We start from the raw sequence: 22,937 nt of genomic DNA on the forward strand, positions 1-22,937 counted from the left end.
GGAGGACGCGCTGGGAATCCGCCTCCCGCACCGCCCTTCTTCTCTCTCCGGAAAAAGGACGCTCCGTAAAGTCAGAGGAGGCGAACAGGAGAAGTTACCTGCTCCCGCAGCTCTCGTCCCCGACGCAGCGCACTCTGCAGCGGGCCCGTCCGGCCCCGACGCCCGGTCATTGCTCCGGCTAACGCGAGGCCTATGGGCCTCCTCGCGCACTGCCGCCCTGGTCGCTAAGGAGACGGGATGCTGCGGCGCGGGATAGGAACGTCATTTCTGGGCGCCGGGTGAAAGGATTCGTAGGGAAGGACGATGGAGCAATCGGACAAGCATTACTGCTGTAAGAACGGGACGAATCGAACTACACGTCCCGGCATGCAGCGGGGCCGAGAGACCAGATTTTTCTCCATGCAGGGAAATGGAAATATGAAAAACTCCAAAGTGGACACTCTTTCTTCCAAGGGTATCCTGAAAACCGTGTTTCTGGGAGTGGGGCGTTGTTTTTAATGGTCCAGAGAAATCCCAGCATCTTCACCCCACTACAGTTCTCAAAAACGGTATCGATATAGCGGAATAACTTTATTAGAGTAATTCAAAGATCGCCAAAAACATGCTTTTGAGATCTCAAGTTCTCTTCTTCTGGCAAAATGTTATTTTAAAAAGAGGTGGAAGTGGGAAGGAAGGCTGGCTGGGCTATTTTACTCAGGATGTCTGCATAAGAATAAATTAAAAATTCTTTCGATGATATGAAACAACTTATGATGGCATGCCATTAAAGTTCAACTGCCTAAATTCAATATAACATTGTGGCATATAGATACACACTATTACTGTGAACTGTCCAGAGAACTTCACCTATTGGGCAGCATAAGAATGTAATGAATAAATACTAGGAGAGAATAGTCTATGTTGTGTGGCGCAACAGCATGTGCACACATCAGCTATTACTCTTTTGTACAATATTTCTTTCAGACTAACTGCACAGACATCTCAGGCTGAAATGCCCACCAGATTACCAATACAAGATTTATAAACATATATTCTCTGGGACAATGTCCACTAATGTATCTTTGGATGCCTTCACTCCCTCTCCATAACAGTCTCTTCATACAGAAAACATAATTTCCCTCCTGTTGGATCAGCCTCTTCACAAGCCCGAGAGTTCAGTGGGGCTTACTCCTAGGTAAGCATGAATAGGATCACCAGTCTTATCACAACATTCATATACTCAGCATTCATTATTAGATGTGTAAATGAACAGCATAAACACAGCATACATTTTGTGTGTTAGGTGAGATAAAACCACATTAAGCAAGGTTATATATTGTTACTTAAACGTGTTAAAGTATTATCTTTCTGGCACCCTGTAAGAACGTTTCATTCATCCAGGCTTTAAGCTTTAATCTGGTGGTTTTATCTGGCTGTTACAAGAATTTCTGTATGTTTTTTTTTAAAATGGATTGTTATTTTAATGCCATGGTAAATTGCTTCAACAGGGTGCCTGCATACGAAAAGCAGTATATACAAATGTCTGAAGTAAGTAAATACACTGGATGATAAACCAATTTATCTCAACCCACATATTTACCTCTAGTTGAAGCAGACTGCTGCATACAAGAGATCATACTACATTAAAAAAAAAGTTTAGCTCAGAGGATTGATTCAAAGATAACTTGATTCAATGTTTACATGCTGTTAAATTGATTCAATGTTTATATGCTGTTAAAATTTTCACACAAAATCCTTAGAAATAAAATGATACATGTCTTAATTCTCACAGCCAAAGTAATCAAGGCCACCAAAACAATTTAGATGGAATAATTTCTTAAAATAAAGTGTTTTATTTAATCATATTCAGATCCTTGTTAGCATCATAATTCATCAAGTGTCAACAATCACTTCTTCCAAACATGGTGAGACAAGTTAACACAATCAGCATTTTCAACAGTTGTTTTGATGTCTTCCTTCCATACATGTTGAATGTATTTGCCAATATCAGTCTCATTGAGAAAATAACGATAACTCCATTAATGTCTTTTTTCACAAAAATCTACTGCACAAGAATGTTGTTGTGTATGTGTGTCCTTTAATATTTAAAATGCAGTTGGTTTTCATTCACGTGCTTCTTGTGGCTTTCACTTGTGCCTGGCTGTTGATTGAAAGAGAAACAAAATGAAAATCAGTTGTACATAACTATCAATTTAGGGTGAGTGAGAAATGTTTTAATATTTTAATTAATAAAAAAAGACACAGCTACAGCCACTGTTTGCTAAGTTGGCAACCTATGGTTACCCCATTTTCCCCCATGGAAGATCTCCCAGGTCTTAAAACAACAAAATGGGCACAAATTCAGCAGTCAAAGGTTCCCTCCCAACGTCAGCAGAAGGGAAGCACACTCTGGCTTCTGTCACTGGGGACCTAAGGCCACTGGGAGGCTGTACCCCTTACTTCCCAAGATTAATATTCAATACAAAGAGAAGACCAGTCTGGCCCATCTATCAGCCAGAGCAGGAGCAGTTGCAGGGAACTTGCTTCCATGCTAGAAAGAACACTCAGCCCCAACTAACAGGTATCCTGAGACTGCAGAAGCAAGGGGGGGGGAGCTCTGACCCCATCCATCAGCCAAAGTAACAAGAACCACCAATTACTATTCAGTGCAAGAATATCAGCAAGGGAAGATCAGCCTGGTCTGAAGTGTATTTAAATGCCTGCCTACAGCTCACCACCTTGTTCTGGCTTTGAAAAACTCATCTCCCCACTCTTTCTTTTCCCTCCGCTCCCTTTCCCCCATGTGCCTTATTATGTTAGTTTTAAGCCTGATAGCACTGCTTGTCTCTCTGTGTGTCTTTACTGATATGAGCCACTTTGGGCAACAATAACTATCTGAAAGTTGGGATAAAAATGAAGTGAATAAAATAAAGATGCAATGATAGGAGAAGCTACACCTTTTGAATTTCTCATCTTGTGCCACTGTTATCAAAGCCACAGAATCCCTGCAAGGGAAGTGACAAACAGTAATAAAATGCTTTGCTTCCTGCATCTGTTTTTAACTGAAAGGCTGCTAGAAGGAAAGACGAAGTAAGAGTGAAATCGTGGGCATGTTTAAATAGAAAAAAAAGTCCTACAATTCCCAGCATTCCTCAGCCACTGTGAGAGTTGTAGGACTTCCATCTGTCTAAACAAGCATAGGGTTCTGCCCTAACTGCTCAAATCAGGGTTGTCAACAGGGTAAGGATTAAAATAAATTAAAAGCAGATATTCAGTAATGTCAGTTTTTTCACTGCATGGGGCCTGCTAAAACTGTTGTTAAAGGGCTCGCTGCAAGGTCACGTTCAGAAGCGAGGAACCCTCCTGCAAAGCCACCGAGGACATGACCCTTGCCGGCCACCATCCCATTCATGTTCTCACGTTTTCAAGACAGGTCGAGCTTCTTCTGCGTAGCCGCCAGCTGGTCCTGCAGCCGCCGCTTCCGCCAGTCGAGGTAACGCCTCCGCACTCGGTTCGCCTGCCAGCCCACCAGGACCCCCGAAGCGAAGGCCAACAGCACCGCCACCGTCACGGCGCGCTCAGACAAGGGCTCTGAGCTTAGCGCCATGGCTCATTCCGCTTTCTGCCGGCTACGGTGGCTCCCGTGGGTCAAACTACTTCTCCAGCGCGCTGGAAAAATTGGGAAGGCGTGTGGACTCTCTTAAGTTTTGTGGTGCAGCTCCCTCTAGCGGCCGTTAGCGGTTAAGATCTAGCGTAACGAGAGCCGCGCTGCAATCGTACGCGGGCGAGTGAAGGCTGGTGGCTCCTATATCAGTGGGGCGATGAATCTGCTCTGGGCTTCAGTTGGAACACTAAAGGAGGTATCCAAGGTGCTGAACCCTATCCCCCAAATGGGTTCAGAACCTAGATCCCACTGATTGAAATCCAACCTCCTTTGAGAGATAAGAGAGGGAAGCAGGGCCATCCCATCAGCCCTGCTGAGAGTCTATTTTATTTCCCTTTTCCCTCCCCATCACCTTTTCCTTGTTCGTTGTGTCTTTTTTAGATTTTAAGCTTGACGACAGAGACTGTCTTCTTTGCTGAGTGATTGTAAACTGCTCCGGGAGGCTTTTTTGGCTGAGGAGCCAATAATAAAAATATTATAAATTAAATAAACTTCCAAATAGAGAGCTGAGATTCCCAACACGTTTATGAAGACCAAGATCACAAAAAGCTGCCCGCATGGCCTTAAGTAGGGCTTTAGGCATGCCAAGTTTGAATCAGATCGGTTCATCCCTTGATTTTTTTAGGTTTTTTTAATTCCCTCCCAGTCATTCTTTCCTATTATCACACACACCCCTCTCCGATTCTGCACAGGGGTAGATTAAGGCAAAATCGGAGGGGTGTGTATGTGTGTGTGTGTGCTCAATGGAGTTCGTTTATTGACTGGGCTTGATTCTCTTACTCAAGAGTAAATCTCATTGATTTCAACTGCATTTACATCCAAGTCATACTAAAATCCGATGCATGCTTACCTTTGAGTAAACCCCATTGATCAGAGAGACTTACTTCTGAGTAAACAGAAGACAGACCTCAGAAGGAAACATAGGGTTGCAGAGCACTTCTTTCCAGTTTGCTGTTTTAGACTTTAAAAAAAGCTTCTGAGTAACCACACTATTAAAATCAGTTCTATACGTGTTTACTCAGAAGTAAGTCTCTCTCCATATTTGAAAGAGGCTGAGTGGAGTGAGGGGTAGCTTTGATATTGACATCTACGGCTAACCAAAATGCTTACATCTGCGTAATTTTTAAAGATAGAGATGAAACTTGGCACGGTGTTAGCTCTTAAGGAGGGCTATGGCAACATCAATATTTGACTCAGATCCATTCATGCCTTGATTTTAAGGAATTTTTAAAATGGAAATTAACAAAAATGCTTACATCTGCATAATTTTTAAAGATAAAGAGATGCAACTTGGCATCCCCATAGCTCTTGAGGGCTTTAGCCATGTTAAGTTTGAATCAGATCTGTTCATGCCTTGATATTTAGGATTATTATTTTTAAAAAAAATCCCCCTCAAGCCATTCTCTTGATACTTATCAATGTGAAATTCCACCTGTTTGCATTTGTGGAGGACCTGTTTTCCTTTAATTTGATAATGTGCAGCTGTGCATGTCCACTTCATAAAAATAGAGAACTGCTGGGGTCCTCAGGAATGTGGGCTCCTCCCACCCCGTGCTCTGGCTTTGTTGTCTAATGATTTACTGAATTAATGTTTCATCAGCTGGGCTTCATTTCTGTGGGCAATGAGGATGGGGTTGGAGCAGTAAAAAGTCCATTCAACAGCATGCTGGAGGGGGAGAACTGTCCTTCCCTTCCCTTTCGTCATTAAACTCCATTCAAAGCACACTCCCCCAATAAAGGAAAAAGTGTGGGGACAGCAATACATGGAGGCTTAAGAGTGCATTAAATCCTCTTGGGGAAAATAATCCAGACTTTCCATGCACCAGAATAATATGCAAAACAGAGGAAAAGAGGCAAGATGGGTGCTGGACAGGGACGATGTCATGTGAGTCCCACACTGCAATACCAGATACCATACGTGGTGAGAGTGCGTTAAACTGCTGGTGTGATGGAGCTCTGGGAGTTCTCTTGCAACACAGTTTTGGAATCACTATAATAACAAGTGTGGCTATAGCAGGAATGCAGAGGTTTTTTCCGGTGGGGGGCCAGATTGCCCCCCCCCAACCAGACCCTCCAAGGGCCAGATGACCAGCATGCATGGCTACACCCACTTGCATCACCAGGCTTTGCCCTTCACCCATTGTGGCACCTCTTCCCGCACCAGCAGAGTCCCCTACCAGACACATCCCTGATCTGAGATTGGAGATCACAGGGGGTATTCCTCCAGAGGCTTCTCAGGCTGAATTGGGGATCTCAGTGGGCCATATTAGACCCACAACCCTGTTCTGCAAGACTGGGCTATAGTCTCCCCAGGCCAAGTCTGAATATTCCTGCAAGGGGAGGAGGTAGATGGTGAACTGGACAGTGCCTCTGAGTCTGGACAGTTCACTTCCCTCTTTGCAAGTCATTTCTCCCACCACCAGATAAAATAGTCTAAGTGCAATAACAACCACACCACACTTCAATCTCCACTGCAGATCAAGCAGTCTGTATTTTCCCTCTTGGTGTTCATGTACACTGTTCATTTTGCTTTGCCAGTTTGTTACCAGGTGGGAGTTAGTCATCTAACGCTTTGGCTGGATCTTTCCCCTTTTTCCCTAGATGGGCTTTGTTTGCATTTGACACTGCATAGCAAAGGGACACATCTAAGACCACAACCCTACGCACATTTCATTTCGACAGGAAAAAGTCCTACAGATCCTACATAGCTAGCTGAGGAATGCTGGAATTTGTAGGACTTTTTCCTGTCTAAACGTGCATAGGATTTGCAAGTCTTAAGGAGCAATCCTAAGTATTCACACTTACCTAAGAGTAAGTCCCACTAAATTGAAAGGGACTTACTTCCACCTCAACACTTTGTAATTACAAACCCACCCACCCTCTCCGTGTGTGTGTGTGTGTGTGTGTGTGTGTGTGTGTGTGTGAGAGAGAGAGAGAGAGAGAGAGAGAGAGAGAGAGAGAGAGAATCTGTCAACCAAAGATAATAACTCATGAATTTGACTAAATGGACTCTGGCCTACCAAAACATATGCCATAATAATCTTTTAGCCTTTAGAGTGCCCCAGAACTCTGTTCAATTTACATTAGTCGATATTGACCTACTACTTTTTGAGATTCCCCTTTAAATGCAGTTAGATGAACTTTATTTGGCTCTTTCTATTTAAACCTGTCCTCTGTATGTCCCTGGGCAGATAACTGCTTCCTCAGCATTCCTGGGGTACCGCTTAGACTTAGAGAAACAATATTAAGCTGGCTGTAATGCCAAACTTCCTTTTCCTGCATGCCAAGCCCCACCAATGGCAGTGGAACAAAACAAAGCAGTGCAGCCAAGCACTAACCACAACCCACAGTGGCTGCCAACTTTTCAACAGTCCTCTGTAGCTGTGTCTCTAAGAGCAGCCTGTTATGCAACAGCACAGTCAATCCATTTCTCTACAACAAAACAATACTCAACAACACATTATGTATGTAAACACAAAGTCAACACTAAATGAAATGGTCTTGGCAACCACCATGGACAAAAAGGCCCCATCCATAATTTTCCAGGCAAAATTAGTGACGTCACAAAATATAGGAAGCTGCCCTCTTCCGAGTCAGGCCATCTACTTTGAAGGCCGTTCATAAAGTATTTAGCTAGTTCTCAAGGAAATGCGCACTCATTTTGTTTACCACACAGTATAAAAGTCTGCCATAACTGCTCCGGAGCCTCCCTTCTCCTATTCGGGTTCATCCCACGGCTGTGCTAACTTCGTTTTGCTGCCGAAAATGAAGTGGTTTGCTAGTGTCACACTTGTTTCTTATCGGTGCCTTGGAAATCCACGACAATATGTTGGAACTTCTTTCATCCCAAGGGCCCAATTCCATGTTGGAGAAGCTCTCAGGGGCCACATTCCAGTGGTGGGCGGAGCTGAAGGGAAAGGGGCAGGGCCAAAATGTGAGCTTATTTTAGCTTTAAATCATTTACTGCAAGTAACTAAGCCAGAGGTACAGAAACTCAGTCTTGGGGTGCCAAATCTGGTCCTCCGAGATTTCCCAAAATGCCACACCCCTTCCCCTGGCACCATGCCCTTTCCCCACTTATTTATTTCATATATATCCTGCCTTTTTTCCTCCAATGAATCCTCCTCTCCATTTTATGCTCACAACAACAACAACCCTATAAGGTAGACTGGGCTTTGTGACCGGCCCAAAGTCACTCAGTGAGCTTCTATGGCCGATTGGGGACTAGAACCCGGATCTCCCGACTCCCAGTCCAACACTCTAGCCACTACACCACACTGGCCTACCAATCATTTGCTGGTTTCCCAGCCTTTGTACAGTTTCCCACCACCAGCACCATTCTAAAAGGCTGAACTGCCTCTCCCCAAAAGGCCACACCTTCTTCCACTGGCTCCACCCCCTTTGTCCAAACCACCTATTGCTTGGTGGTCTCCTGGCTTTGGTGCAGTTCCCCACTCATTCTAAAAGCTTGAAATGCTTAGAATCTGGCAGTAAGAACTTTAAATCTCTACAAGCTGGTATTTTTACCCTGCCTGGCACTGGAACGCAGGTCCCCCAAATCTTCAGAATGGAATTTGGCCTTCAGGTTAAAAGAGATTTAACCGCAGCTCGGTTCTTGGGGCTGTTTGTGCTCACTTACAACTGTGCTATAAATAATCAAAGGCCAATTTCTAGGGTCCCTTCACACTCAGGAGTCCCCTCCCAACAATAGGTGTCCATATGAAAAGGAAGACAGGGCTTCTGTACTTTTAACAGTTGCAAAGAAAAGGGAATTTGAGCAGGTGTCATTTGTATGCATACAGCAGTTGGTGAAATCCCCTCTTCATCACAACAGTTAAAGTTGCTTTTGTATCTAATCAAGAGGGCAGTTCTCCTGCAGGTTTAACTGTTGTGATGAAGAGGGGATTTCACCAATTGCTGCATGCATACAAATGACACCTGCTCAAATTCCCTTTTCAATGCAACTGTTAAAGATACAGGAGCCCTGTCCTCCTTTCCATATGGTCACCCTATCCAACAAGCTGATCTCAGTGTGAGGCTACACACAAATTGGGTCTCTTACTTGCAAAGCTAACAGGCTACAATGTGCACATAATGATACCCTCCAATATAAATGCTTTCCCTATTCTATGCTTGTCACCATGCTGGGGGCCCTACTAATTGATGGTAATCATAAATGGTAACCATCTCCCAGATTCCAGGTAGACACACACCACCAGATGTCTTACGTGGGGCTGCCATCCTATGACAGTGCACTCTTACAGGGACTTACTTCTGAGTAAAATGCATACAGGACTGCATTGCACGCCAATTAATTGCACATGTTTTAGTCGATCAACGGATTCAAATTGAAAAAGTTGGCACGCAAGTAAAAAGAAAGAATTTTAAAGCAAAAATAAATTATTTATTTAGCATCTAAGTCTAGCTGTTTGCCTCCACATGCATACTAACTGTATGGAGGAGGGAGCAAGACTGTGTCAGCTGCCCGACCCCCAATATTGCATTCCCCCCTATGCTCGAGGTCCATGCATTCCGTGCAACATCTGAAAAGAGTCACCCACACTCATACAGCTGCACGCACACAGATTCAGAAATGCCTGTGTGTAACCCTGCCAGCTGGCTAACGCAGATTACAGACTAGCTCAAATATTTTACCCTGTGTGACTGTAAAAGCATAAAGCTGTTTCAAGAGAAGGGCAGAAATCAGACAGATCAAATATTCAAACAGATATTTTGTTTTACAAGTTTGCGATAAAACTTGCAACATGTATTAAACTGGTGGGTGATTCAGGACAGATTAAAGGAAGTGCTTCTTCACACAGCGCATAGTTAAGCGATGGAATTCACTACAAGATATAGCAATGAAGACCAATTTAGATGGCTTTAAAATGGGGTTGGATAAATTCCTGGAGAAAGCTATCAATGGCTACTAGTCCTGATGGCTAAGTGCTACCTCTGGTATCAGAAACAGCAAGCCTATATACACCAGTTGCTGGGGAACATGGGTGGGAGGATGCTGTTGCACCATGTCCTGCTTGTGGGTCCCTGGTTGACAGCTGGCTGGCCCCCGTGTGAACAGAGTGCTGGACTAGATGGACCCTTGGTCTGATTCAGCATGGCTCTTATGTTCTTAAACAACAGTACAATTCCCATTTCTTCAGTACTTCTCCAATAGGGTACACTGTACACAAACTAACAAAAAGGCGTGTTTTCCTTCAGATTTGCAGTTCCAGAACAACAGGATGCTTTAGGAGTCCTCAATCCAATCTAAGTTTTCTCCTCCCACAAAGGTGCAGAAGAGAGATCCCTTTGCTGGTACTGCAGTTTGGGCCTATAATCAGTAAAATTAGGGACAAGTCTTAGTAAACAAATCCCAGGCCACAGGCCTTCTTCTCCCTTGAGTGGAGTTTCTCCTGCTCCTGGCTGGGCTCATTGTGTAAGAAGAAGAAAACATCTCAAAACATACACCATACCAATTTAACAATATCTTAAATAAAAGATAAATGTAGACCTTTAGGCCTCAGCACAGTAATTTATTTACACTTTTACAACAACATGTAAAAGAATTTATCTCATTAAGGTAAAAAACCTTTCCTGCCAGACTGCGCTATTCCCTTGCAAGCTAAAATGCCAGCATTGTTAGGTTCAGTTTCCTTGACCGTCCTCTCCACGGTTTCCCCAGAGTTCATGATCTCTATGCATATCACAACCATCAGGGAGGATATATTGCTAAAGAGCTGGATGCCTCAGCTTTAGAAACGCTACAGTGAGGAAAAACAGGGGTGCTTGGCCATTTCATGGGCTCTGCTGAGCAGCTAGTTCCATCAACTGTCAACTGGCAGCAGCTATTTCATCAGGCTGCAATAGACAGAGAGAAGGGAAGCAGGGGCATTTCATTGGCTCTTCTGAACAATCAGCTTCACCAGACTCCACCCTCCATCAACTGTCACCTGGCAGCAGCTATTTCATCAGGCTGCAATAGACAGAGAGAAGGGAAGCAGGGGCATTTCATTGGCTCTTCTGAACAATCAGCTTCACCAGACTCCTCCCTCCATCAACTGTCACCTGGCAGCAGCCATTCCATCAGGCTGCAATAGACAGAGAGAAGGGAAGCAAGGGCATTTCATTGGCTCTTCTGAACAATCAGCTTCACCAGACTCCTCCCTCCATCAACTGTCACCTGGCAGCAGCCATTCCATCAGGCTGCAATAGACAGAGAGAAGGGAAGCGGGGGCATTTCATTGGCTCTTCTGAACAATCAGCTTCACCAGGCTCCTCCCTCCATCAACTGTCACCTGGCAGCAGCTATTCCATCAGGCTGCAATAGACAGAGAGAAGGGAAGCGGGGGCATTTCATTGGCTCTTCTGAACAATCAGCTTCACCAGGCTCCTCCCTCCATCAACTGTCACCTGGCAGCAGCCATTCCATCAGGCTGCAATAGACAGAGAGAAGGGAAGCGGGGGCATTTCATTGGCTCTTCTGAACAATCAGCTTCACCAGACTCCTCCCTCCATCAACTGTCACCTGGCAGCAGCCATTCCATCAGGCTGCAATAGACAGAGAGAAGGGAAGCGGGGGCATTTCATTGGCTCTTCTGAACAATCAGCTTCACCAGGCTCCTTCCTCCATCAACTGTCACCTGGCAGCAGCCATTCCATCAGGCTGCAATAGACAGAGAGAAGGGAAGCGGGGGCATTTCATTGGCTCTTCTGAACAATCAGCTTCACCAGGCTCCTCCCTCCATCAACTGTCACCTGGCAGCAGCCATTCCATCAGGCTGCAATAAACAGAGAGAAGGGAAGCGGGGGCATTTCATTGGCTCTTCTGAACAATCAACTTCACCAGACTCCTCCCTCCAACAACTGTCACCTGGCAGCAGCCATTCCATCAGGCTGCCCTAGAGGAAGAGAAGAGAAGAGAAGCAGAGGCAGCAGCTGAGAGACCAACTGTAGTGTTGGCCTCTTCCTCTGCTTTAACTGTGTCCATCCCAGCTGCTTGTTATAAGAACCTGAGTATCTTGAGTTTGTGTATTTCCTCCTCCTGCCAGGTTGGTCACCAGTTGGTACATCTAGGGATGAACATATTACCCCAACATTAAAATCACTTCACCGGCTACCAATTAGTTTCCAGGAGAAGTACAAAGTGTTGGTCATTACCTTTAAAGCCCTAAATGGTTTGGGTCCAGGTTACCTGCGGGATCGCCTTCTCCCATACAGTCCGCCCCGCACACTCAGGTCCTCTGGGGAGAATTTACTTCAGTCAGCCAAGACTAGGCTGACATCAGTTTCCCAGAGGACCTTTTCTTCTGTCGCTCCTGGATTATGGAATGGCCTGACGAAAGAGATTCATAATATTAACTCTCTCTGTAATTTTAAGGCAGCTTTGAAGGCTAGCCTTTTCTGGCAAGCCTACCCAGATCAATGTAAAATCAAGAATTTTTAAAATGTGTTGATTTCTGTACTAATGTTGTTCCCCAACTCGATCCAAAGGGAGAGGCAGGTAAGAAATAAATAAATACATCATCATCATCATCATCATCATCATCATTATTATTATTATTATTATTATTATTATTATTATTATTAAATTAACATTGTGGTGCTAAGGGAAAACTGTGCATGCCAGATTTCTGTCTATCATTCAGCAGTTGTTAAAGACATGGCAGCAATGCGTTTGGAGAGGGATCACCTGATTAGGAAAATAGGAAGCTGCCTTATACCCAGTCAAACAATGATCTAGCCCAGTATTGCCTACTACCTGCAGCCTTCCAAATGTTGTTGGATTCCTAACTCCCATCATTTCCATCGAGCTAGCTGAGGATGATGGGAGCTGAAATCCAACAAATCTGGCAGGTGGCACAGGTTCCCCCATCCCATCAGCTACTCACAGAGCATTTTTTAAAAAGGCGGTAATTAGACCACTCCTGAAGAAGCCTGACCTGGACCTGGAGGATGTTAACAACTACAGGCCGGTGGCTAATATCCCTTTCCTGGGCAAGGTGCTTGAGCGGGTGGTTGCAGGACAACTCCAGGCACTCTTGAATGAAACGGATTATCTAGATCCATTTCAATCAGGTTTCAGGCCTGGTTTTGGAACGGAAACTGCCTTGGTTGCCCTGTGGGATGACCTCTGTCGGGAGAGAGACAGGGGGAGTGCAACCCTATTGGTTCTCCTGGACCTCTCAGCAGCTTTTGATACCATTGACCATGTTATCCTTCTGGATAGGTTGTCTGAGATGGGAGTTGGAGGTACTGCGTTGCAGTGGTTCCGCTCCTACTTGGATGGCCGATTCCAGAAGGTGGTGCTGGGGGATTATTCCTCTGTGCCGTGGCTCCTAAGCCATGGGGTTCCACAGGGCTCTATCTTATCCCCTATGCTGTTTAACATATACATGAAGCCACTGGGGGAGGTTATCCGGAGATGTGGACTGAGGTGTCATCAATATGCAGATGATACCCAGCTCTACCTTTCCTTTTCATCAAACCCAGGTGAGGCAGTGGCTGTTCTGAACCAGTGCCTGGGCACGGTAATGGACTGGATGAGGGCTAATAAACTGAAACTCAATCCAGACAAGACGGAGGTACTGTTAGCGGGTGGTTCATCTGTCCGGCAAGGTGATGTTTGCCCTGTCCTGGACGGGGTTGCACTCCCCCTAAAGGATCAGGTCCATAGTTTGGGGGTGTTCTTGGATCCAGAACTGTCACTTGAGGCACAGGTGAACTCAGTGGCAAAGAGCACCTTTTATCAGCTTAGGCTGATATACCAATTGCGCCCTTATCTGGACAGAGATAACCTAGCTACAGTTATCCATGCTCTGATAACCTCTCGTTTGGATTATTGCAATGCGTTATACGTGGGGCTGCCTTTGAAAACGGTCCGGAAACTTCAACTGGTACAACACAGGGCAGCATGCTTACTAACAGGGACTGGCTAACGAGACCACATTACGCCAGTCCTTTTCCAGCTTCATTGGCTGCCAGTCCAGGTCTGGGCCCGATTCAAAGTGCTGGTATTAACATTTAAAGCCCTAAACGGCTTGGGGCCAGGTTATCTGAAGGAACGCCTCCTCCCATATGTACCTACCTGGACCCTAAGGTCATCCTCAGGGGTCCTTCTCCGCGAGCCCCTGCCAAAGGAAGTGAGGCAGGTGGCTACCAGGAGGAGGGCCTTCTCTGCTGTGGCACCCTGGCTGTGGAATGAGCTCCCTAAGGAGGTTCGCTTGGCACCTACATTATATGCTTTTAGGTGAAGACCTTTTTATTCTCCCAGCATTTTAACAGTCTATAAATAAATTTTAACTTGGTTTTTTAAATTTGTTATTTTGCATTGCTGCTGTTTTTATCTGGTTGAGCTTTTATATTGTATTTTATTTTATGGTTTTATACTGTTGTTTTATACTTTTAATGTTTTTAATTTTTGTGAACCACTCAGAGAGCTCCGGCTAGTGGGCAGTATAGAAATGTAATAAATAAATAAATAAAAATAAATTTTAAGTGGAGATGCCAATAGACTGGTCATGAGGCCTTTTGCATGTCAGGTACGGTGGCCATATGGAAAGGAGGACAGGGCTCCTGTATCTTTAACAGTTGTCTAGAAAAGGGAATTTCAGCAGGTGTCCATTGTATGCATGCAGCACCTGGTGAAATCCCCTCTTCATCACAACAGTTAAAGCTGCAGGAACCCTGCCCTCTAATATAGCTCCTGCATCTTTAACTGTTGTGATGAAGAGGGGATTTCACCAGGTGCTGCATGCATACAAATGACACCTGCTGAAATTCCCTTTTCTAAACAACTGTTAAAGATACAGGAGCCCTGTCCTCCTTTCCATATGGTCACCTTAATGTCAAGTGTGTGCTCTGCCCAGGACGCTAAGCAATATGCTGGTCTGGATGGACCCATTGGTCTGATCCAGCAAGTCTTTTGTTATTCCTTCTGTGGTTTTACGTGCTGCATGACAGGCAGAAAGTCAACAGCTGCTGCTTTCTCCCCTTCTAGGAAGAGCTTCGCCTGTATATTTTGTCTTCCAGCTATTAAAGCAGGGATGGCCCTCCAGATGTTGTTGGACTCAAACTCCCATCTTCTCTAACCATTGCCCATGCTGGTTGGGCTGATGGGACTTGGAGTCCAACAACATCTGGAGACCAGTTTCCCTTGTATTAAAGGCACACATCTGCTGCCCTACATATATGCAGGCTCCCACATTTTCAAGCAAACACAAAAACCTGCTCAGTTGTCTACTCAGATGGGAATCAGTTCGAGCCCCTGGTCATCTTCCTTCCCTTTCTCAAATGTATTGCTTTCAATAGTAACCCACAATTCAGTCTAATGGGACTTGGGCCATGTCCTCAGGATTAAATTCCATTAGAGTGCAATCCTATGCATGTTTAGGGTGAGGTGGGGGGACTACAACTTCCAGCAGTTGTACCACTCCATCACACCAGTGATTTATCGCACTCTCGCCATGCCTGGTATGTGTTTTTGCAGTGCTCACATGATGTCGTCCCTGTTCTGCGCTCATCTTGCCTCTTCCCCTTCCTTTTCCGTCTTTTTTTGGAGCGGGGATAGTCCATGTGTGTCCCCCCCCCCATGTGCAATAAAGTTGCTCCTCCATCCCATGTATTGCTGTTCTTGCACGATATCGGACCATCTTGTTTTTTTGTTGGGGGTGTGTGTGTTGAAGGGTGGTCTTACTGACAAAAGAGGAAGGCAGGGGGGTTCTCTGCTCAACCATGAAGGCGGAGAGGGCACCTGAGCACCCCGCAGAAAAGGCAAGCAAGGCCACCACCACCCATGCCCTGACGTGTTCCCAGTCAACTCTATGGCTCTTACTCCTGAGTAGGCATGTCTAGGTTTCCTGACCAGAACAATGGCTTTGCATTGCCATGCCAACATTGACCACAAACTTCTCCAAAAATGAATTGCAATACTTTCTCTTCACTTAGATTGTTTAATATGATCTTAGGGGAAAGCACAGTGTGTTGTTCTACTGTAATTGTTTCAGGTTGTCGTACTATTGTATTTGCACAGAAATTAAAAACGTATTTTAAAAATACATTAAAAAATTAACTGCACGAGGAAAGAGAACGTAGGGGACAAGTGAAAAGATAAATGAGCTGAAATAGCGCAACATCACACAGGTATGAAAGTGCCCAGTGCTAGACTCTAGAAACGGAAGGGGAAACTGAGGACTCAAAGCTGGGAGAAAAAAGTTGGTGTGATGGAGCTTGTAGACTCAGTGGGATTTACTCTCGAGTAAAAATGTAGATTGGACATGTTTGCTGCAATTCCATATATATTTGCGGATTCTGACTTAAACATGCCTTGGATTTGGGAGGGATGGCACCAAATAGAGCAGGGGTTAATTCACACTTATGGGGAAGCAGGAAATGCCACTGAATGCAGTGACAGATTACTCTTGGCTGCACACAAGTTCACTTTCCAAAAGAAACACTGAAGAGCCTTGTAGCCCGTTAAAAGACAAACACATTTATTCTGGTATAAGCTTTCGTAGACGCTGCCCACTTCATCAGACGCATATAGCGCTAACCTCAAATTGGTAGATCTACGTTCACATGCTGGGTGGGGTGGATGTAAACCGTGCGATCGGAGAGAATGGAAACGCACTAAGTACAGACATAAGGTAACAATCAGAAAATCTCGTTGGATGATAATACGCAGAGCTCATCGCAATGGCGCGCAGATCAACCTAAGCAGCGTGATTTCAGAACAAACTTTTGCCCTTGTTCAGCCCGCAAGAAAGAGGTGTTAAACTTCAGCAACGTCGCCTCGATCATCTGTTTTGGAAATCTCTCTGTTCAAGATGACCCACCGTAACACTTCGTGCATCTCCTGGAGCCGACGGGCTCCACGAGAGCTCATGCCAGGATACATTTGCTAACCCTTTCGGTAGTGCAATGCCTGCCCGTGCCTACTCAGAAGTAGGCCCCATTGAGTTCCACGGGGCTTCCTTCCCAGTTCAGGATTGCAGCCCCAGGGGCCAGCAGACCCTCGCGTTGCTGCTGCTGCTGCTGCTGCTGCTGCTGCAACCGGCGCCGCCTTCGCCACGAGCGCGCTCCGTGCGCCCACCCATTGCTCCATCCTCCGCCCGTCCCGCTCGCTCGCTCCCCGCCGCCGGGCCCGAGCGCCGTTTCCGCTGCTCGGCGTCACGTGCGGCGGCTGGGATTAAAGCTCCCCAGCTGGGCTGGTTCGGGATGGAGTCCGTCGGCCGAAGTGGAGCGGAGATCCCGCCGTCACAGCCGCCTGATCCTACCGCCGAGCTGTCGAGGAGCCCGGCCGCAGCCACGCCCGACGCAGCCATGGGCGACTCGGCGAAAGAGGTGACTGGGGCGGGAGGGGAGCGGAGAGAAGGGGGGGACTGGCGGGCGCGTGGCTCGGAGGGGCTCCCTCGTTGCTCCGCTCCCCGACTCCAGGCCGAGCCCAAACCAACTCTTGCTTCTGATTTGAGCCTTCCTTCCCCCCCCAAATTTCCTTCCCCCCACCTTTTCTTTTAAAGCGGAGGTTACGCTGCAAGTCTGCAGCGACCCTCTTGTCCATAGCACCGCTATTTCGTTGCATCTGTTCGGTTCGTTGTGTGTGTGTGTGTGTGAAGTTGGGATGGAGTTGCCAACTTATCAGCTTGTAACTGTGCGTTTAACAGCTGTGCGCGATCTGCAGCAACGGGAGGGCGGGGGGAGTATTTAGCTCCACGCCACTAAAGTCTTTTTCTGCTGCTGGCTTCTGCTTGGCAAACCTCTGAAACGAAGAGACCTCTCTGGATGTGCTTTGACCCATAGCCCTAAGTTGGGGTGGGTTGGCTCCCCTTGATACTTGACTTACCAAGAGCTTAAACAGCTGAGCAAGGTACTTCTATCGCATTCCTTGGCAAGGGGCCGTCTCCGCTATAATGGTAAACTCAGCCGCTGTCTAGGCTGATCCGTCTGCAATGTCTTATGCTGAAAGCCTGGGTTTTGGTGCGTTTTCTGGCGTGGATGGCTCTTGCCACAAGTTGAGAACACGTCCTAGACACTGCTGTGACATTGCAAGCATTCTTGCCCAGGGTTCTTTGCAGCACAGACTGGCGTCTCTGTGTGGTATGGCTTCAGCACTATGAGGCAGCCCTGTTCCTTTGTAGTCCTGAGGCACAGCTGATGGAAGGTGGCAATTTGTCAAGGAGCTCCATCAGATGAGCATTTTATTGCACGCTTGTTACTGGGCCCTCATTTTGCTGGTCCCTCTCATGATGCCATCTGCCTCCCACACGCCTCCTGCCCCTTCTAGCCTTCTTCATGTGACAAAAAAACACCTAGTAAGACTTGTTTTTAAAGACAGAAGTTGCCGCTATCTCCTGCTGTGTGCAGGAGAAGCAGCAGGATCAAAACGGCCCACTGAATGGGCCATGTGCAAGTTGTTTACTTACTCTTTCAAAAGAGGAAGTAATGAGGGACAAACGCATGGGCGGAGAAGTGACGGTAAGCAAATGTGATTTTCCCCTGTGTGATGACACTTTACATCTTCTTACTATTGTCTATCTCTGCTCTGAGTGTCCAACGCAGTACCCGCAGACACCTCTCTTTGGGGGCCCACGAAGCTTCCCACCTCTCCTAATTTTGATTTTATAAAGATTTTGTTTTAAAGTGGGAGGCTGGCATACTGTGAAGTGAAGGGTTGCCTTCTGGTGCCTTCTTTATTTGGGTTCAGAAGAATGGTTTTGTGTTTTGGAGCTCAGAACTCCACCTCTACCTTATGCTTACATTCTTCAGCAAGTGTCTCACCGGTTTGTATTCTGGGAAACGAGTCTTTTGTGGCCCACCATGCCCACCCTAGAAACCATTTTATGAATGGACATCACTCCCTGTAGCAGCCATTTTGTGAGAGTGCCTGTGACATTTCCAAAATTCCAAATGTTCCCACCACCTCAAAAAGGTTTGTTCCCCTTGCCTTTCCCAACTTTGTGTTCTCAGGTATTGGACCACAGCTCGCATAGTTTCTGAACTTTGGCCATGTTGGATGGGGAAGATGGGAGTTGGAGTCCAACAACAATTGGGTTCCCAAGGTTTGGGTAAGGCTGGTAGACCATTCCCACCCCCCTTCATGGGGTATGGAAGCAGATGGAAAGACTTCACTGCAAAAGTCCTGATCAGAAGCAGTGTAAAAGGTGACAGAAAACTGAATTGCCTTCTTGGCTGTACTTCTGCCCTTTTGCAAAGAGGTATCTGTTGTGGTTTGATTTATTCTCATGATGGAGGAAGTAACTGTTTCCAACCAAATCTTTACAAGAAGAGTCTGCATGTTGGGGAAGCTATTGTGGGGAAATATAGAGACAGAACAATTTATCCAATCTAGAGGAGAAGGCTATCAATAGCTACTAGTCCTGATGGCTATATGCTGCCTTCACTATTAAAGGCAGTAAGCCTATATACACCAGTTACTGAGGAACATGGGTGGGAGGGTGCTGCTGCACTGTGTCCTGCTTGTGGGTTCCTGGTCAACAGCTGGTTGGCCACTGTGTGAACAGAGTGCTGGACTAGATGGACCCTTGGTCTGATCCAGCAGGGCTCTTACGTTCTTAAACCACTGCTAGCTCACTACTGTCTTCTTTGACTGGGGAGAAGTCATGGCTCTATGACAGAGCACATGCTCTGCATGCAGAAGGTCCCAGGTTCAAATCGTGGCATCTCCTATTACAAAGCAGGATCAGGTGACGGAGAAGTCCTTCTGCCTGAAACCCCGAAGAGCTGCTGTCAGTCAGAAGAGACAACATTGGAATAGATGGACCAACCTGGCCCAGTCCCAGCCGGAAGTCTTCATGCAGAGGATTTTCTCCTAGCCTCTAAGATTGGACCTGCACCCCATCTATACGACAACAGGATTGCTCCTCATTGAATATAAACCCAAATTTTCGTTGATTCGAATCTAGGCAAAGAGCATCACACTGCAGCAGCAACAGCGATTTGTCTCCTGATTATTATTTTTGTAGTGTAGTTATTAATGCGCACATACAATGTTATGGAGTATATAGATGATCAAAGCTATAAACTTTATCTGCGGTGCTCTGCAGATTCATCTAAGGAAAACCGGGGGGGGAGGAGGAAGGAGAGGAGTAGAGGAGGATGCAAGAGGGGGACTGAACACGTCTCCTCCCTCTGGCTGCCCATTCACCCTCTTTGTTTTAATATTATAAGCTCTATCTGCGGAGCTCCGCATATTCATATAATTCAACGTGAAAATGGCAGGAAGGAACGAGGCAGCCAGAGGAAGATGCGATAGGTGGGAAGGCGGGAAATGGGCCAGTCACTTTGTCCTGCCCTCAAAGCTACGCCCACATTTCAAAATGCAATTTAACTCCCCCAACAACACATAACTATAATGCGGTGCAAACTTGAACATTGATCCGAAAGTCGTGGTAAATCGCAACTATGAATATGTGCATTATCGTGTTAAAAACCTGGCACTGCAGCGAATGGGCGGCTGCGTCATGTGTCCTGAAATGCGAATCTGCGCATTTAGGTCAGGGTAAAGAAGCCGTACAGACATTCCCCTGATGGGTTCTTCTTAAAAGGAAAGTCAGCTGTTATTAACCATAGTGCTGTGCTGAGACATCATCTGCCCTTTTGCAACCTATTTGTTTCCCAGCTGAGAAAGTAGTTCTTCTTCTACTACTACTTCTTGCTCGGCTTTCAGCAGGCCGCCCGTTAGAAAGCCCCAAGGGAGGAAGTCCTAGCTAAGTCCTCTAGGGGGCTTTCCAAGAACCTCCAGCAGCAGGAGAAGTTGCAAGGACCATTGAATGGTGTGGGGGGGGGGAGAATGGTAACCCCCTCCCCAACCACCTTCTTAAAGTTAGGTAAGCACTGAAGCTCTGAACCTTGAGAACTCTCTCTGAAATTCTCACCCCTTCCCACAATTTCCAGGTAAATTTTATTTTCACCTTCCCCCACCCCCACTCCACCAACAAATGTTGAAAATAGATTGAAACATTTGGCACAGTGCTAGGATGACCATATGAAAAGGAGGACAGGGCTCCTGTATCTTTAACAGTTGTATTGAAAACGGAATTTCAGCAGATGTCATTTGTATATATGGAGAACTTGATGAAATTCCCTCTTCATCACGACAGTTAAAGCTGCAGCTGCCCTGCCCTCTTTTAAATCTGGTCAGTGTAGTATAGCTCCTACAGCTTTAACTGTTGTGATGAAGAGGGAATTTCACCAGGTGCTGCATGCATACAAATGACACCCGCTCAAATTCCCTTTTCTATGCAACTGTTAAAGATACAGGAGCCCTGTCCTCCTTTTCATATGGTCACCCTATAATTAACAGTCTAGAACATAATAAGGCCAACTAAGCATGATGCTAATTGAGTGAATGCAATTAGTATTTCTATATTCTCCAGTAGTGCATGGGGAAGAGAAGGGATTCTCCCTTCCCCAATACCCCAGCCCTGATAAAAGTCCCCCCCCCCCACTAGCCTGCTATTAGATCCAATACGGAAGTTTCCATTTTCATTGTGTGTGTGTGTGTGCGCAGAAAAAGCAATGACATAAATTGGTTTGTTTTCAGTAACTAAGATTGGATACCTAGCACTTTATAGAACAACAGAGCACAGGGAAATAAGCCCCTACCCATGACAAGTTTTAACTTTATCAGGCAGTGGTCTTCAAAATAGATGATGCAGCCAGCTTGGTGATGCCAAGAGGATGAGGTCAGTGCATGGATGGGAAGCCCCCCCCCCCCGACTCCCCCCCCCCCCCGTGCAATGCCCTGAGCTCCATCATGGAAGAACGGTGGTCTGTAAACGTAATACTGTTATTGATAATGGCACTGAAAACCAGGAGGGCAAAATTAGCAAGTGATACATAAAGGTGGGGAAATATCCCTGTGTGTATTTGGGCTCCAGTTTGGATCAGGCTGAGTGCGCTCAATGGCTGTGCTGGGTATGGATGATGGGAGTTGTAGTCCAACACAACATTGGCTCTAAACTTGAAAGGACAGCCAGGCCTTGTGCTCATCAGACTGCTTTCTGAGGTACTTAGGAGCTTAGGAAGATGCCTTACACTGAGTCAGACCCTTGGTCCATCTAGCCCAGTATTGTCAACACTGACTGGCAGCGGCTCTCCTGGCTTTCAGGCAGAGGCTTTTTCACCCCATTGCCACCCCAAACTGGAGATGCTAGGGATCGAACTTGGGACTTTCTGCATGCAAAGCAAGTGCTCTTCCATTGAGCTACGATCCCTCTTTAAGCACACAGCACAGTTGCCAGGTTGGGGGAAAGACTGGAGTTTGTGATGCTCACTGGGAAAGCCTTGCACTATCATTTTTAGCCGCGGTGGCTTAAAGAAGCCGCTGTAGCTTGCAACACGTGCCAGCTGCCCATTCCATAACCCAACCCATGCTTGTAGGTTGTCGTATCATCTGAACCCATCAAGGGTGTGTTGTTGGTGTGGTTAATGAGAACCCATGCAGAACTAGCTATGAACTAGCTATGAGAACTAGCTATGAGAACCCATGCAGAACCCATGGGCTGTTCTAGGATTGTGGATGGTTTGTTAACCGTGCCAGTAACCCATCTTTACTGGGTTCAGACAACACAACAACCTACAATTGGGAGTTGGGTTACAGAACAGGTGTCCGGCACAGTGTATTTAAGCCCCCATGGTCAAAAATGACCATGCAAACCGGGTCACAGTGCTGAGTGGAATTGTGCACCCCTAGCTATGAGACTCGCCACATCAGGGATCAAAACTGGAGCACTCTCTCTTTCTATATATATATGCATCTTACAACTTCAGCTATAATTTAAGGGGGGTTGTGGAGGGGGGAAACATCTGGGCAATAATGGAGAGCTTTGTAGTTGAAGTAGGAATAAAGTGGGCCTTGTTTAATTCTGCCCCCGAGCGCTTGGGTTACATGGGGACATATGAACCAGCACTTTGTTGCCACGCTGTGCAACGCATCTCATTCTGTGGCTGCAGCAGGATTGGGATTCTTTTGAGTGCTTGACCTTAACGCTGTTGCAGGCCTGGAGCAACGCCGTGGGCTGGCTTCTCATGTAGCCAAAATGCTCCGCCATGGAGGCTGCACTGAATTCCATATGTGGCTATTAAATATAGTTGGGGGGGGGGGCTGTGAATAGATCAGGGGTGGGGAACTTCTTTTGTCCAGAGGGACCAATGATCTTTGTGGAAACCTCTGTCCCCACTTAGCTGTTTCCAGCAAACTGAACAGTGCTGGGGGCGGGGTGGACAGTAAGGAAAGTGAGGTTTAAACCTCCTGTTCCTGCATTCTCCCCTCCGCCTA

The 22,937-nt window shown here is 46.3% G+C and overlaps 3 protein-coding genes across 3 annotated transcripts in view; 1 reads left to right on the plus strand and 2 right to left on the minus strand.

Moving 5' to 3' along the window:
• The window catches only part of NPHP1 (nephrocystin 1), a 42,209-nt gene extending 42,018 nt beyond the window's left edge, over positions 1 to 191 (minus strand). Inside the window, exon 1 of the mRNA XM_063123918.1 lies at positions 99 to 191. Within this exon, the coding sequence (XP_062979988.1) occupies positions 99 to 170 (72 nt within the window). The 5' untranslated portion in view covers positions 171 to 191. The remainder of the gene's footprint in view (positions 1 to 98) is intronic.
• Positions 192 to 1,811: 1,620 nt separating this feature from the next.
• Positions 1,812 to 3,598, minus strand: MTLN (mitoregulin). The gene is made up of 2 exons (XM_063125543.1): positions 3,400 to 3,598; positions 1,812 to 2,140 (listed from the first exon to the last, which is right to left on the minus strand). Exon 1 carries the CDS (start codon positions 3,584 to 3,586, stop codon positions 3,404 to 3,406), a length of 183 nt encoding a protein of 60 aa, XP_062981613.1. The 5' UTR covers positions 3,587 to 3,598; the 3' UTR covers positions 1,812 to 2,140; positions 3,400 to 3,403.
• Positions 3,599 to 16,954: 13,356 nt separating this feature from the next.
• LOC134397341 (two pore calcium channel protein 1-like) overlaps positions 16,955 to 22,937 on the plus strand; it is a 59,648-nt gene continuing 53,665 nt past the window's right edge. The window contains exon 1 of the mRNA XM_063123912.1: positions 16,955 to 16,981. Within this exon, the coding sequence (XP_062979982.1) occupies positions 16,961 to 16,981 (21 nt within the window). The 5' untranslated portion in view covers positions 16,955 to 16,960. The remainder of the gene's footprint in view (positions 16,982 to 22,937) is intronic.

The sequence above is a fragment of the Elgaria multicarinata genome, chromosome 4 (assembly GCF_023053635.1).
Source record: "Elgaria multicarinata webbii isolate HBS135686 ecotype San Diego chromosome 4, rElgMul1.1.pri, whole genome shotgun sequence".
Classification (NCBI taxonomy): domain Eukaryota; kingdom Metazoa; phylum Chordata; class Lepidosauria; order Squamata; family Anguidae; genus Elgaria; species Elgaria multicarinata.